The following is a 10,868-nucleotide window of genomic DNA, read 5'->3' as shown; positions in this document are numbered from 1 at the left end:
TATTTTCTACATGATCATAAATCAGCACATTTTTTGGGTGTCATTATTAATGAAATGAGCTATACTTGCTCCCAAAGGAGGAAGAATATTTCCAATAATCATTTTAAATCAGTACATAAATTTGTTTGGATTTGAAGGAAACGAAAGTATGTATTAAAATAGTATTTTAAATGGGACCGAAAGTAATGTTTGTAATAAATTATAATAAGCATGCCTGTATGTATGCAGACTGATGTTGATATCTGTGTGAAAAGTGAAACTTTTTGTATTCCATAGGCTGGTATGATGTGTGATGACGATGTTGAACTTGTAATGCTGTTTAGTAGTGCAGATTAGTTCCACAATTATTATTGACTTTGAATTTACATGTAATCTTATTTTATCATAATTAAGCTTTTGATATTGCAGCATTTTGAGTGCTAGTCGTGCATATTATTATTATTTTTTTTTATGTAGCTTCACTTCTAGTACTATTAGTGTGTGTCACATAAACAATTTGAGTCTTTAAAATTATAGTGATACAAAATTTTGGGGAAATTGGTTTTCTTATATATCTTTATTGCGATTTACAAACCTCAATTTTAATATATCTTATAAAACACATTTCCCCACTTTTTATCGTGTCACTTTAATTATAAAAGTATGATTTGTCATAAAATCTTCAAGAGTTGCTAGTGGAACTTTACTAGGTTTTATTTTACAAGTAGTTTTAAACTAATGTTATATTAGTACTTAATAATAACAAATTACCAAAAAATGAAAATTTAGAACAAAGTTATGTTTCATTTATAATTTGTGTTGATTTTGTTAAAAACCATTTATTTACAAACACTTATTTACAAGGATTTATTTTGTTGAATAATATATTAATACCTTAAGTAAGCAAACTAAACCATATATTTGTTTCATTGATTGTGTTACTGTGTCCTGAACATCATGTCATCATAGTATTTTTATTTATTTTGGCTATTAAAAATAATTATACTTGGGAAAACTAACTAATATTTTACATAACTAAAATGAAATAACAGGAAAGGATTTTATTGTTTAATTATTTCAAGCATAAATAACAGTAAATTGTACTCAAAGAGGTACTATTTATTACAATAATAAAATTCATTTGACGAAACATTTCTTTATATTTGGTTTATGTTTAGGCACTAAGCTTTCGGGTTATTATTGTCTGGCCATTCTTAAATTCAGAACTGGCTTGTTTATCACAAATATCATATTATTTAATCAATATGTCTTTCTCTGATACATAAATAAATGTTCTTCTGCCTATAATTAGCCAAACTAACAAATGCCAATTTACTTTACAAAACATTGGTGTAAAGTTAATAAGACTGCTTTTACACAAAAATGTATTGCGTAAAAATCTACATTTTATGGTTTGTGTTGTGTTTTGATATTAAGATATATCCATAAGTTTCTGGTTGTTTAATTTTTATAGTACAGATGGGGTCACTAGGTTTACACTAATCTAGAATTCGAGATATCTACTATTTGACCAACATATTGTACTCATTTATCTAAAAATCATATGTAAGGAATGATCAATGCTGCTATTTCCATAGCCAGTTTGAAAATGATTTAAGCTATAAAATAAATGTTACATGTCAAATGCCATATGAATAATATTGTTTCTTATACTTGCGTAAGTACATACATGTGATTCTGCAGCTTTGATGGACAACAGCCAACTGCGCTTATTAATTATAATCAATCTATCTATTTTTTCCAGCCAAAGATCAAAATTGGACAATTTCTAGTAAGCAGAACTTGTCAAATGTCGACCTTGATTAAGGAAAACATTGGATAGATTTTTTATATTAAGGGTGTTTATCTATAAGATAATGATTTGCCAAATTTTGTAAAACAATTGTATTCATAAATTACATTTTCCTGTATGAATTGTTGTACATCTTGAATCTGCATTGTCAAAATATCATATACACTGCAAAATGCCCCAATACTATGTTACCTTATATTTTCCACAAATTTAACATACACATAAGTTTTCCATTGGAATGTTTGATTGTACTGTAGGTAATATCTATGTTAAGTATTTACACAATTTGTTTACTTTATGCAATTGGTTATTGTATTCAAGCATTGTATTTAATTTTTGTATATAAATGATAATAAATTGTAGTTATGATGTACCTTTCACAATAAAATGTATTTTTAATACACCTTTACAAAATGTTTCACTTATATACAATTCACTACCTAATTTGATTTAATAGGAAAATATATGATTAATTATATCTAGAAGACCAACTTGTGATGATTCTTCAAAATAATAGATAGTAGCTGTAACACTTACTATCATATAATAAGCCGTATCTTTTGATCTTTGGAATACAAATACTGTTAGCAATATCATTAAAATGTATAATGCAGCTCTTTGCATCACATATGTTAAGCGTTCATCATTAATACACATGCCACTCAGCATCACAAGCTGGGGCTCACATGAAGTACAGTTTCTGGGACCCAATCCTAAACAAGTTTCACATGTTTTATCACATTCCTTACATGAATAACTACCTTCATTGTTAATACAAAACTGATGGGATTTGCATGTAGACACATCAGCACATTCATCAATGTCTACACATATGCCAGATTCTAATTGCCACCCAGTTTTGCAAGATTGGCAAGCATCTGGGCCATCACCATCACACCCTTGACATGATGCATGACATGCTTGGCATAGACCACTATCACTGGTATAGAAATTATCAGCACATTCATTACACAGTCTACCAGAATAGCCGTGTTTACAAATACAAGTCCCATTACCCTTTCTTGTACCTTCACCGTTACATTTACCATTATCACCACAGATTTTATGATCTACATCCATAGGGCAAGGTTCACATGAAGGTCCATAGTGATTTTTTGGACAACAGTATACAAGGGTATCAATACACAGCCAAGTAAACAAGTCTAATGACTTATAATCCTTATGGAACCACCATTTATCGAGTAGTTGATCGGTTTCTTCAGTTATAGCATAGCATTCGTCCTGGTATTCTAAATCTAACTCTGTGCACAAGCCTTCTTGTATTTCAACTAAGCGCATTTCACTTCGCGCGTACGATTTTAATTTCGCTTCTTGCCATGCCGTATCTCCGCCTTCGTGATATCCTCGTGATGTACGATCGAGCCAGTGTTTAACTGATTTTGTTAGAATTTTGCAGCGCTGACATTCATTTACTTTCTTGGCTTTTAGAGCGTCGACTCTTGTTATTAACTCGTTATTTAAATTATAAATTAAACACATGAAAACTAGTATAGATTTTGGAGAATTTAAAATCCCCATTGCGTACGGAACATAGAAGTATATCTTGAATTCATAGGTTTGTACTGTAATTACTAGTGTTTATTATTAAACTTTTTATCAATATAGCCCAAATACATTAATAAAATACATACCACAACTTCCACAAAAGAGTTAATGACCAGCGTACAGCTGTTTAAATTTTAATGACAATGACATTTATTCTTGTTTGTGTTTGATGATTACCGAAGAACCAAATTAATGTTGCCATACAGCCAACAATAGTAACAAGCTCTGAGGGAACAAGTATTATTTACATTCCACATATTTTATTATTAGTATATTTAATTATCTATCGATGATCGATCTACCTTTTAAAAAATATTATTCATACTTTTACAAAAGTCTATAAAATTAGGGCATCTATACACTGGTGATTTTCCAGCCCTGCCCTGCGCGTTCGTTCTATATTCCTATAAACGAAAGAGTATACTCTTTGGCAAGAGCAAGTTGGGATTTCGTGCCCACCGGTCTCTCATATGCCGCGTCTGCGTTTGCAATATGGGGGGTGGGTAGGAATTATTCGGGTCTCAAGGGTTTTTAACCCCCGGATTTTTAATAGTGTTCTCATTATATTATTAAATAATATTATAATATAATGAGATAACATTAAAATGATACCAACCTCGCTGTTTAGCGGGGTGTATACAGCAAAGAATCTGCGACTACGCAATAAAAACATTAGTCCATGGAAAAAAACGTAGTGTATACAAGCCCTTAATGTTCATGTAAAACTTAAGTCACATTAGACCAAAGAGTATAGTAACCTATCATTAGACCTCCAGATACCAAAGACTTATGTGCAAAAATATTAATGTAAGACACACAAAAATGGATAAAAAATAATATGAACTTTTTTCTTCTCGTTTTTATTTTTATTCACATTGACCTCTCTCGGTTCTTATAATAATATTGATTATAAGCATAACTTATTCCCCACTGGCAATCCATGTTTTAATTTAATTTAATAGCAATTTGCTATGTCATTAATGTCACATCATAGTGTTAACTTAGGGGCTTCTATTTTCTTTCCTAGATTTTATTAAAGATTAATCCTACGTATTAACTATAATAACGTTTTAGTACAGTTTTAAAGGTAGTTCATATTGTAGTGGTCGTAATAGTGATTAGAACATATTTATAACCTTAGGCAATGCATACCTTTTACTACAAACAGTAATTCAATTAAACTACGCAATGGCAGACAAAATCAGGTTCGTATACTGATCAATTTGATTCCTATACTTATATCCACTTTACAATTATTTGCCTTAAACAGTTAACTTTGTATTATGGTAGCAAGGAGCAAGCTTATTTAAATGACAAACACGTGGATCGCAGCAATCTGGAGTTTTGAACACTGAGCATCCATATTTTAAAGTACAAATGATATTTTTTAACTGATTTAATATGTACAATGATATGCTTAAGTAATTTTGAATACTTTAAGTTTTTTGAATGATTTGCAATAAATACATGTCTCAATGGTTAAGTGCAATACATTCGGGAATAATATGTCATTTTCTTTTTGTTAATATCCCAAAAAATCACCGTAACAATATTTGTTACAGAATAAATACGAAGTTTGATATGCAGGGGAATTATGAGCCCTCTGACTCAGAAGAAGAGTACTCTGAAAAGGAAAAACAGCTCCTGAAAAAATTTAGAAAAAGGAAGCATGAGTCTGAGAGTGAGGATGAGGTTTATGGCTTCTCTGGATCTGATAACGATTCGGATGGAAAAAAGGACTTGGATATTGCAGACAGTGACATAGAAGGGCAAGAAAAATCTGATGATGACCTCCCGGATTCAAAAGCTTGGGGCAAAAAGAAAAGATCCTATTACTCAACAGATTATGTAGATCAGGATTATGGAGGGTTTCAGGGTGATGAAGAAGATGCTTTGATGGAAGAAGAGGAAGCTAAAAACATACAAAAAAAATTAATTGAACAACTTGGAGAAGAGGACTTCTCTTTTGAATTATTCAATGCCCAAGCTCCGGATGACACTAAGCAGGAATCTGTAGTCAAAAGTGACTTGAGCCAACTGTCAAAGAGGCAAAAGCTGCAGTTATTTGAAAAGGAGAGCCCAGAATTTGCAGGACTTGTAGAGGATTTCAAAACAAAGTTAACCGTAGCTAAAGATGACTTACAGCCTGTCTTAGATCTAGTTAAGGGTGGAAAATTACCTCAATGTCCCGCTTCCAAATTTGTAAAAACAAATTATGACCTCATCTTAAATTATTGCACTAATATAAGTTTCTATCTGTTATTAAAAAGTCAAAGGATAAACATACAAAACCACCCAGTCATAAAACGATTATACCATTACAGGCAAATGTTGAACAAAATTGAACCTATATATCAAGAAGTGATTAAACCACAACTGGATAAAATACTAACTGCAGTAAAAAGTAACTTGGAGTTGCACATAGAGGAGGACAGAAGAAGCAAACGAAAGTTAGACAAACAACTGGACTCCAGCCATAACGCTAAGAAACTAAAACTGATTACTTCAATGGAGAAAGATGATGGCGCCGACACTGGAGTATCTGATGATGATGAAGAATGTGATGGTAATGACTTCTTCAAACAAAATGATAACATGCCCAGGACCACTAATGAATCTGAAGAAAGTGGATTTTCTGATAATGATGATGCCGAGGAGAATGAAACAAAACCATCTACCTCATCTGGATCTATTGTTGTTGATGAAGTTGGTGATAAGCGTGAGATTACTTATCAAATTGCGAAGAATAAAGGTCTGACGCCTCACAGGAAGAAGGAACAGAGAAATCCTAGAGTAAAGCATAAGCTGAAGTACAGGAAGGCTAAAATCAGGAGGAAGGGTGCAGTTCGAGAACCGAGGAATGAGATGAGCCGATATGGAGGTGAAGCTTCAGGCATAAAGGCAAATGTTAAAAAGAGTATCAAAATCAAGTAAAAAAAACACATTCATGTTAATTATTCTATATATTATGGTATAATAATGTATTGAACTTATTTCAACAATAAACTTAATCTTCAGAATTTCTTTTTCATTTAATGTTGCCACCTGTAACAAACAAAACACATATTTTACATTCAAAAACATAAGTGATTATATTTATTACTTATAAAATATGTAAATAGAAATCACAGTAAGTAACTAAAACATAAAAATCACAGTAAGTGAATGGACTTACAATTTCAAAACCTTGTCTTTCCCCCCTGACGCCACATATGACCCATCTGGTGACCAGTCTACAGCAAACACCTCATCAGCATGGCCTGGTAGATCCAACTCCAACTTTTTCGTTTTCATGTTCCACACTAAATACAAAAGTAATTATTAGATTTATTTAGTCAATTGGAAATATTTGATTTCTAGTAAAGTACCTCTATACATTTTTGATTAGATTTTTTTAAATTTATATTTATTTGACTTTACCTTTCAATGTGGAATCTGCACTGGAGCTAAGCAGTAATCTAGAATCTGCTGACCAAGCGACCATGTATACCGCTTGGACATGCCCTCGAAGAGTTGTTATGAACTTGCCAGTGGTAGATTCCCATAACTTTACAGATTTGTCAAAAGATGCAGATGCTATTATCCTAAAAAGTAACAATCTTTATGTAATATTATCAACACCACTATTATTAGTAACACGAACAATGCATCTATTGAATTGTATTAATAAAATAAAGTCGAATTAGTGTAATAAAATAAAGTCGATTAATAATTGATTTTTTCAAATCTGAATCAAAATGGGAAGATTTTTAAAATAACAGTAAATAAAATTTGATTTGTTTTACCCCTGAAACATCCAGGGTTAGTAGGTGAAATCCCAAAATGTGCACAGTCCTATACAACCAAATGAAATTATAAGTGAATAGATTACTCTTACATTCTGAATATGTTGATTTTATTGTTAAGAATCAGCAGTGACTTAATGAAAAAGTTTTACAATATTACCTGGTGTCAGGAGAGAACTTGACATCATTAATGAGTTGTTGATGTCCAGTCATTCTTGCTAAAGGTCGTTTCTCTTTTTCTGGCAACCAGAGGAATAGTGTGAAGTCGTCAGAGCCTGATACTAACCGTTCAGCCCCTTGAGGACATGTTTGCTCATACCTCTCCAAAGCACGCTGATGTAACACTTTTTCTAAAAATACACAACATTATCAATAAAAATATATCACCTCTTTGTTGTATTCCTAGTGCAAAATCTATTAATCCTTCAGTAACAGCACTATAAAAATAGGTTAAGGAGATTTGGACATTATTTTGAATAGATGAAAAAAATCATAAAACACCTTTGTACTAAGTATTGCTAATATTGTAAATGTCAATTGTATGAAATTATATTATACATATTTTCATTTCTTTTTATAACATTGATATAGCAAACAAGCATGCAGTCCACTTGATGGTAAGTAGGCACTACACCTATAGACATATGTAATTATAACAACAGTGGTAGAACCACTTAAAGTCTGTAAATTCCCCTGGTCAAACTGTCAAAATTTAATAATAATAGATGTATTTACTATCATTTGTTCTATCTTGCTTGTCCAGGATAGGATGGAAAGGGCCTGTCCGCAGCACATAGTCTGTGCTGAGAGCTAATGTGTTAACCCAATGAGCATGGCCTTCTAATGTCCTGCAAAGAATGCCATCTTCAGCTCTCCATACCTTGAAAGAAAATTTCAATTGTTATGAAAATATTAAGATAATTTTTTGTTTAGATATTTTAAGTACTCCTTCTTGCTGTTGTAATTCCTTTTAACATGTTATAGTTTTATTTTAATTAAATACAACAATATCTAAATTTTTGTTACCTACTCCTCATTCAGTTCTTGTAGATTATCAATCATAAAAACTGATGACAAGTTGTTTAAGTGCTATAGTATATAAAAGAGAAAACTTCAGTAAATATATTATGAGAAATAATAACAAAAGTGTAACAAATATATAATAAACAATTTTGATTCTCACTTTTATTGTCCGGTCTTGTGATGAAGTGTAGATGAGACCAGTACCACCCCATTTAACTGATGTGACTGCCTTTGAATGGCCGGTTAAACTCAGAATTGTAAGACAAGTCACTGTGTCCCATATTCTCACATCTCCATCCTTCGAGGAACTAGCAAGTTTCCGACAATCTGGATTTCTATGGACGAATTATAAATACATATGTTTACTTCATTTTAGAACAAGAATCACTTTAACTGATGCTATAAAGAAATATATGTTCTCCAGTCACTGTATTATACTAAGATATTCTCCAAAGTATTAGGATTGCAACTAGGCACTAAATGATATACAAAGGATTAATTTGTTACTCATTCATCAAACTCATTATCTGCTGTTTGAAATGCTTGTAGTATATACAATTTATTTTTACCTGACATATGGTTCCCATGCAAGAGCAGTAACCCATTGTTTATGTCCCAGCATTGGCTTTCCAATCTGATTGCCAGTAACTGGATCCCAAAGCAAGATTCTGCCTTGTTTGCACGCTGAAGCCAATTTAGTGCCATCTGGAGACCAGCTAATGCATAGAACCCAATTTGTATGACCTACAATAGCAGAAGTATAAGTTTTTGTAAATACATTCATTACATTATAATATAAATAAGAAATAAATGTATATGATAGGTATGAGACTGGTATTCAAGAATCATAAGTATATATTTTAAGATGGGTTTGTAAATGTAATTATGTAATATTTTTTTTTTTTTTTTTTTTTATAATATAGGAATAGCAGACGAGCATGCAGTGCACCTGATGGTAAGTGGCTACTGCCGCCCATGGACATCTGTAATCAACCCCAGATAGGATTAGATATTCCTACCTGAGGTCGGCCACAGATGCGCCGCTACCCCTGAGGACTAAGCTGGAACGCCTCGGAAAAGTATGTCTCCCTTACCACACCCTTCAAACCGGAACACAGCAGCGCCTAACACTGCGGTTATTAGGTAGAAATAGGTGTGGCGGTGGTGCCGCCGGAGTCGAACCACAAAGGGTTCTACCACCTTCAAAAGTTAATGCATTATAACTACATCCTAATGAAATAGGTAATAAATCAATGCATAAGTTTCAATCTTGGCACAGTTTCAAAGTCTCTTCCAACTTAAAAGTAGCTACTCTTATAGTAAAATAAGATAACATAGAAATTATATGTATACCTTTGCAAACATGTAAAGGTGTTTGTGTGTTCAGGTCCCAAAACCTCACAGTGGTGTCACCAGACCCACTGGCCAAGTGCTGGCCATTTGGACTGAAACTTGTCGATATTACAGCCTCTGCATGCCCAGGTATTGAGCTGAGAAAATTGATTTATAATTAAATAAAAATATTTATTATATATATCAATTAATTAATTAAATATATAAAAAAAAAATAGAGCCATTTTAGTCTAATTGATATAAATTCAAACCTAGACTGAATACCAGGTTTTTTTTTTATGTATTAGCATATGAACACCTTCTGGCAAGTGGTCAATTCTGCCCATGGACATTGATAATCAATTCCATATATATTGGAAATTCTTCCTGAAGTCTTGAGATAGACTGCCACTCCTGAGGACTAAAATCGGCGCTTCAAATGTAAGTCAGAAGCTTCTATAACCCTTCCACAAAAACATACTTAAGACAGTTCTTATGTTTAGATGAAAGGGTGTGGATGCTGGCTTACCTACATACGAAACAGTTTTAATGTTAGAAACAGGTATGGGGGTTGAATGTACCAAGCTTAATAGTACTAGTTCTACTTCTATCACCTTTTAAATCTTCACCATTACCTTGTACATCTAGTGTCATTCAGATATCTGTCTGACCGGGGATCGAACCCAGGATCCTTTGCGATCAGACCAGTATGGTTACCGCTCCGCCACGCTAGTCATCGTTAATAGCACTAGTTCTACTTCTAGTACCTTTTAAACCTTCACTATTACCTTGTACATCTAGTGACAGGCCTGACTCGGAACACTGCTTGTTGTTGATAGATGATATCAACTACTTCTTCAGAGTTCAACTTGATTACATTGAGGATATCCTTTAGAGTAGAAGTTATTTCTACGTCTTTAACAAAAAATAAAAAAGGCTTGTCTTCCTGAAATAGAAAAAAATAATTATAAGAATGAGGTATTACAAATTTGTTATTTTCAGTTAAATATTGTGTGATACTGTGTATATTGAGAGGAGATAATAAACAGGGAATTACTATATCATTATTATAAATATTTGAGAAAGTTACAAGATGAGTACCTCTTGTAAAAGTGCATTACATATGAGATTAAGTTGGTCCTTTGTAATATTCAATGGTAACTCCAATGGAGTACCGATTTCTTCTCCTGTGTCTGATTTAAATCTAGCTTGCACGCAGCTAGGTAAGTCCGGGTCTATATCCATATTTGTATCTTTATTTATTAGTTATAATAATTTCTAGTTTTAAAACACATCAACATAACCTAAAATCTACCAATATTTAGGTTACGTTTAAATGAGCAATGTTACTAGCAGTAGTGATTACAATT

The 10,868-nt window shown here is 32.4% G+C and overlaps 3 protein-coding genes across 4 annotated transcripts; 1 reads left to right on the top strand and 2 right to left on the bottom strand.

Moving 5' to 3' along the window:
* Nucleotides 1-1,841: 1,841 nt before the first annotated feature.
* Nucleotides 1,842-3,500, bottom strand: LOC140757524 (protein disulfide isomerase CRELD1). The gene has a single exon (XM_083059033.1). It carries the CDS (start codon nucleotides 3,329-3,331, stop codon nucleotides 2,243-2,245), a length of 1,089 nt encoding a protein of 362 aa, XP_082915159.1. The 5' UTR covers nucleotides 3,332-3,500; the 3' UTR covers nucleotides 1,842-2,242.
* Nucleotides 3,501-4,321: 821 nt separating this feature from the next.
* Sas10 (UTP3 small subunit processome component Sas10) lies at nucleotides 4,322-6,378 on the top strand. Its single transcript, XM_073093270.1, has 2 exons — nucleotides 4,322-4,563; nucleotides 4,921-6,378. The coding sequence occupies exons 1-2, from the start codon at nucleotides 4,547-4,549 to the stop codon at nucleotides 6,290-6,292; spliced, it is 1,389 nt and encodes a 462-aa protein (XP_072949371.1). The 5' UTR covers nucleotides 4,322-4,546; the 3' UTR covers nucleotides 6,293-6,378.
* On the bottom strand, nucleotides 6,303-10,860 carry Nle (notchless protein homolog 1). 2 transcript variants are annotated; one of them, XM_073093268.1, is made up of 10 exons: nucleotides 10,600-10,860; nucleotides 10,287-10,444; nucleotides 9,520-9,656; nucleotides 8,736-8,910; nucleotides 8,327-8,501; nucleotides 7,879-8,023; nucleotides 7,304-7,493; nucleotides 6,779-6,942; nucleotides 6,534-6,660; nucleotides 6,303-6,403 (listed from the first exon to the last, which is right to left on the bottom strand). In XM_073093268.1, the coding sequence occupies exons 1-10, from the start codon at nucleotides 10,741-10,743 to the stop codon at nucleotides 6,391-6,393; spliced, it is 1,428 nt and encodes a 475-aa protein (XP_072949369.1). In that variant the 5' UTR covers nucleotides 10,744-10,860; the 3' UTR covers nucleotides 6,303-6,390. The 2 variants fall into 2 exon arrangements, with proteins under 2 accessions (XP_072949369.1, XP_072949370.1); XM_073093269.1 differs by lacking the exon at nucleotides 6,303-6,403 and having other exon boundaries at nucleotides 6,530-6,660.
* Nucleotides 10,861-10,868: the final 8 nt, after the last annotated feature.

The sequence above is a fragment of the Epargyreus clarus genome, unplaced genomic scaffold (assembly GCF_041222505.1).
Source record: "Epargyreus clarus isolate Ecla_fem2 unplaced genomic scaffold, WU_Ecla_fem_2.2 ptg000004l, whole genome shotgun sequence".
Lineage (NCBI taxonomy): Eukaryota > Metazoa > Arthropoda > Insecta > Lepidoptera > Hesperiidae > Epargyreus > Epargyreus clarus.
Note: the sequence above shows the minus strand (reverse complement) of the source record. Positions and strands in the feature narration are given on the sequence as shown.

Coding starts and splice junctions, on each gene's coding strand:
- Nle (XM_073093268.1), bottom strand. CDS start 10,743: ATGGATATAGACCCGGACTTACCTAGCTGCGTGCAAGCTAGATTTAAA. Junction 9,657..10,286: donor CCTGTCACTAGATGTACAAG/GTAATAGTGAAG, acceptor CAATTTTCTCAG/CTCAATACCTGGGCATGCAG. Junction 8,911..9,519: donor ACCTTTACATGTTTGCAAAG/GTATACATATAA, acceptor CTGCTATTGTAG/GTCATACAAATTGGGTTCTA.
- LOC140757524 (XM_083059033.1), bottom strand. CDS start 3,331: ATGGGGATTTTAAATTCTCCAAAATCTATACTAGTTTTCATGTGTTTA.